The 5000-nt window shown below is 33.3% G+C and overlaps 1 protein-coding gene across 1 annotated transcript in view; it reads left to right on the top strand.

The window, feature by feature from the left end:
• LOC125045384 (diphosphomevalonate decarboxylase-like) overlaps positions 1-4341 on the top strand; it is a 10339-nt gene extending 5998 nt beyond the window's left edge. Inside the window, exons 6-8 of the mRNA XM_047642593.1 lie at positions 600-785; positions 917-1081; positions 1833-4341. Coding sequence (XP_047498549.1) covers positions 600-785; positions 917-1081; positions 1833-1991 — 510 coding nt within the window. The 3' untranslated portion in view covers positions 1992-4341. The remainder of the gene's footprint in view (positions 1-599; positions 786-916; positions 1082-1832) is intronic.
• The last annotated feature ends 659 nt before the right edge of the window (positions 4342-5000 follow it).

Genomic DNA, 5000 nt, shown 5'->3' with positions numbered 1-5000 from the left:
GATTTTGAATCATATACACTATGGTAATCGCACATGTGTAGGGAAACTACCTATCGAATATTAGACACTGCCTCGGGTCATTTCTTGGTATGACGGGGGCATAAGCGTCATAATGTGAAATGGGATTTCCACCCTTCTATGTACCTGCACATAGGTCTACTGTTGTTTGTACCAAACATACATGCAGCATTTAAAAACGACATTACATGCCAATATCAGTTCGTGAATGCCTAGCGAATGGTAACAGACTACATATGAATACATTTGCTGGAATTACATTGATTTTTAATGAAATGAGTCAAAAAAACAAAAAAAAATTATAATAGCACATAACATTACATAATGCAAAGGCTCCTTTCCTAAATGCCCACCGAGTCTAATTTTTCTTTTTGTACTCGCTGCAAGACATTCCCATCATCTGCCACCTGACAACAATATCTCATGACAAAACATTCCTGTCACCTGGCCTCCAGCCAAATTTTTCATAGCATCCTCCTTTCCAGGCTAGATAGTCCCATTACATAACGACTTTTAAGAAAACACTATTTTTGACATTAGTGCTTAGCTGTACCAATTAATTAGAAATTTCATATCCACAGGCAATTGAAGAAAAGAATTGGTCAACATTTTGCGATCTGACAATAGCAGACAGTAATGAGATGCACGCTGTTTGCCAAGACTCCTTCCCACCGTGCATATACATGTCAGACACCTCTCATGCAGTAGTAGAACTTATTCATCGATATAATGAACTTCAAATCTCAAAGGGCAATCTTAAATATAAGGTAATAGTGTTGAATCTCTTTTGCCAGGTTTCAGTTTCATATTCCTACCATTATATGACTTTTAAAACCAAATGACAAGAAATTCAGTGGTGATTTACAAGGCATTAACTTTAATTATTTCATCCTGCCAGGTTTGCTACACATTCGATGCAGGTCCAAATGCATGTTTGTTTGTCCCTGGAGCTGTTGCCAATGAAATGCTCTCTCTACTAAAGCATACTTTCCCTCCAAGCTCTCCTCAGAATGCTGATAGCTTCATTCGAGGGATGAAGTCACAGACATTGACACTATCAAAGGTATGGTTAGATCTGGTTACAAATGTAGTGTTAGAATTTAGTCTTCTTGTGTCTTCTCACAGTTGAAAGTATCATACATACATATATATATATGTGTGTGTGTGTGTTTGTGTGTGTGTGTGTGTGTGTGTGTGTGTGTGTGTGTGTGTGTGTGTGTGTGTGTGTGTGTGTGTGTGTGTGTGTGTGTGTGTGTGTGTGTATATATATACATATATATGTATATAGATACATATATGTGTATATATACATATGTATATATATATATATATATATGTATATATATACACATATATGTGTATATATATACATATATGTATATATATACATATTTATATGTATATATATATATATACATATTTATGTGTATATATATACATATATATGTGTATATATATACATATACCTATATATATATTTATACATATATATATGTATATATGTATATATATATATATATATATATATATATTTATACATATATATATATTTATACATATATATATATATTTATACATATATATATATATATATATATATATATATATATATATATATGTGTGTTTGTGTATATATGTGTGTATATATATAGATAGATAGATAGATAAATATATGTATATATATTATATACATATGTAGATAGATATAGATATATAGATATACAGTTTTTTTAATGGATCAGTATTAAAATACCTTCTGTTAAAACGAAAGTTTCAATACACTGGAAAGACATAATTTTTCAATATGTTTTTAGGAGCTGGAATCCATAGCTGATGAGAATGCCCAGAGTGGACGCTTGAAATACCTCATCCACACAAAAGTGGGTGAGGGCCCCAGAGTACTCACTGAAGATGGAGCCCACTTGCTAGACCCAGTATCTGGACTGCCAACTGAATCTGGTGGTATGGCATAGGGACTGACCACTGGAGGTAAAGTGTGGGGCAGATGCAAGAGAACGCTGTCTGAGTATGTCCAGAAAGTCCTCGTGGTGTCGTCACGATTAAAAGACAGGAAGTCTCCAAGTGCTCTGCAATGAGTTATCCAGATGAGGAAATATTCAAGATGGGAAAAAGAGATTTTTTTTTTTTTTTTTTTACTTGCCAGAGAAATGTAAAACTATGGAGAAGTATAAAAGTATAGGAATAAACTTTTTTTTATGTTTATGAAATATAGGCACTTTGTTCTCTTCAGTAACAAGCCTAGGATGATATATTGCAGCTCAAAATATCACAGGTGTAGAGCTGTGATAAGAATCTCACTGTATCCAGCCAGTTTTTGAAGTACACCCATGTGGATGGACAATCAGAAAATTTATATTTGGGATATTCCTTATTATGGAAATATCTCTCATCTTGAAGATGTAAACCTCCACAGCCTTTATCATTTACTGTGATGCTCATCTGTATGCCTGCACTTTCTTCCAGATATTTCTGTAGCCATGACTGCTACCTTCTACCACTGTGCCTGCCTGGAGTTGGCCTTTTATTAGAATGGTCATCTTTAAATGTCAAGTGGTGATTCTCAGGAAATCCACCCTATGATATCAGTATTATAATGTGTGTAACAAAACTAGCTGGTTATACAACTTATATATGATGAGAACAAATGAACCATCATAAATTTCAAAGAACCAGGTGCCAGTTACTATGTGATAGTTTCCAAGTGAATACCAAATCTTAGAAGATATTTCTAAGATTTACATAAACTCATGTAAATTACCAAAGTCAGATATTGTTGTGAACAAAATAAACTCTGCATTTACATCACATATTGCTCACAAAGTTATATGTTACCAGTGACTATGTAAAACAACTTACGTAATTGAGAAGCAGGATTTTCATGTTGTAAAACCTACTCAGTGAATGGTTGCCTGCATTTTCTGTTTCTTGGTACGCTATCGATTCAACTATGTTTGTGATTACCAGTACAATATTACAAGAATAATGATCTAATAACAAATGAAGAACTCAGGGGAGCTGTGAAGTGGTTATCGTTATCTTGTGAATTCATCAAGAAAACCATTATGGTAATTAGGTGAATTGAGCTGCTGTTTCACTTTTTATATCCTATTTCTTCAGTGTTAGGATTCCAAATAGAACAAAGTTATCTAGACTGATTTCTTTCTTGTGCTAGGCATTTCTCAGTGACAAATGAGCAACATTGTTTCTTTTATCACTTTGAAAATTATATTCCAGATATGATTGAACATTAGACTAGATATTTATTTACATTTTAGCTGAGCATATTTTGACACAGCTTGCATCATAAGCTAGCAAGTAAGATTAAATGATATATTCATTTTCTGAGTTAGCAGCTGATTAAGATTTTGATTATAGAAATCAAATGTATTTTTACAGATGTGTTAGATTTTCTACGGTAACAAAGGTTGCTTAATTGCTGTATATGCTAGTTACAATATTTACTTTGAGATTCTTTATTAGAAAGTGAAAGACAAATATTTATAATGATAAAATTATATCTCTTGAATATTGATTGTATGTTTATGCATATGAAGTAATTGCTAAACTCTAATGGTCTGACTCAGAATCAGAAATCAAGAGATTGTTCAAAATATTATTTTGTTTAAGCAACCAAGTTTATATCTAGAATGTAATAATTTGTGTAAATCTTACTAATTAACCCACGACTACTTTCAAACTGAGATTTTTTTTTTTCACATGGGTGTGTTCTATCCAAATTAAGTGGATTCTTGCTCTGATATGTAAGAAAAGGCACTGATAAGTCCAACTTGGTAATGTCAACAGTAACCCTCAGGTTACAAACCTCCACCACATAAATTCTGGTTTCTTATTAAAGGGTGTCTTTCCTTTGGCTTCTTGAGCTAAGGCACCCAAGTACTGATTTGTATATCTTGAGTTTAAGCCTGTCTGGTGCCGTGAGTTATTCGTAGGACAAGGGAGGTGTCCAGCTTATTTTATGTTTTATGTTTTATTTATTTGAGGATAAATTGCTAGGAACGTCTACAAGCTCTGTCTTACCAGCGAGTGCAAATGGCTTTTTTAGGCCAGTGGGTCTTCCACATTAACTGTAACTATCAGTAATCCTTCTTCAAAGTTAATTTTGGGAATTAGAACAATAAATGGAAGAGATTATGAAAATTTGTAAGATCCAACGCACACGCGCGCGAACGCGCGCACACGCGCACACACACACACACACACACACACACACACACACACACACACACACACACACACACACACACACACACACACACACACACACACACACATCCACACATCCACACATCCACACATCCACACATCCACACATCCACACATATCCACACATATCCACACATATCCACACATATCCACACATATCCATACATCAACACATCCTACCACATATATACACATGTGCACACACATGCAAATACATATACATATCCACTAAATGTTTAATATTGAACATTTCACCAATAAATTTTAGAAGTGATAGTCATCAAAATAATGCTAAATAATTCAACAAGAAATATAACAAAAGACCCTCTTCTTTGGGTGCTCATGGAGCTTAATTGCTTAATTTTGTGTGTGTGTGTGTGTGTGTGTGTGTGTGTGTGTGTGTGTGTGTGTGTGTGTGTGTGTGTGTGTGTGTGTGTGTGTGTGTGTGTGTGTTACATATATTATTTATTTATTTGTTTATTCAGTTATTTATTATTCAAGGATAAGTATAATGTAATATATTTACATATTTGTATATTTGTTTATATACACATTATTTATCTTATATATATATATATATATATATATATATATATATATATAACATACATAAATATATGTATACAATATATATATATATATATATATATGTGTGTGTGTGTGTGTGTGTGTGTGTGTGTGTGTGTGTGTGTGTGTGTGTGTGTGTGTGTGTGTGTGTGTGTGTGTGTATGTGTGTG

Source organism: Penaeus chinensis, chromosome 37 (genome assembly GCF_019202785.1).
Source record: "Penaeus chinensis breed Huanghai No. 1 chromosome 37, ASM1920278v2, whole genome shotgun sequence".
NCBI lineage: Eukaryota > Metazoa > Arthropoda > Malacostraca > Decapoda > Penaeidae > Penaeus > Penaeus chinensis.
The sequence above is the reverse complement of the archived record's forward strand: the minus strand, read 5'-3'. Positions and strand labels throughout refer to the sequence as shown.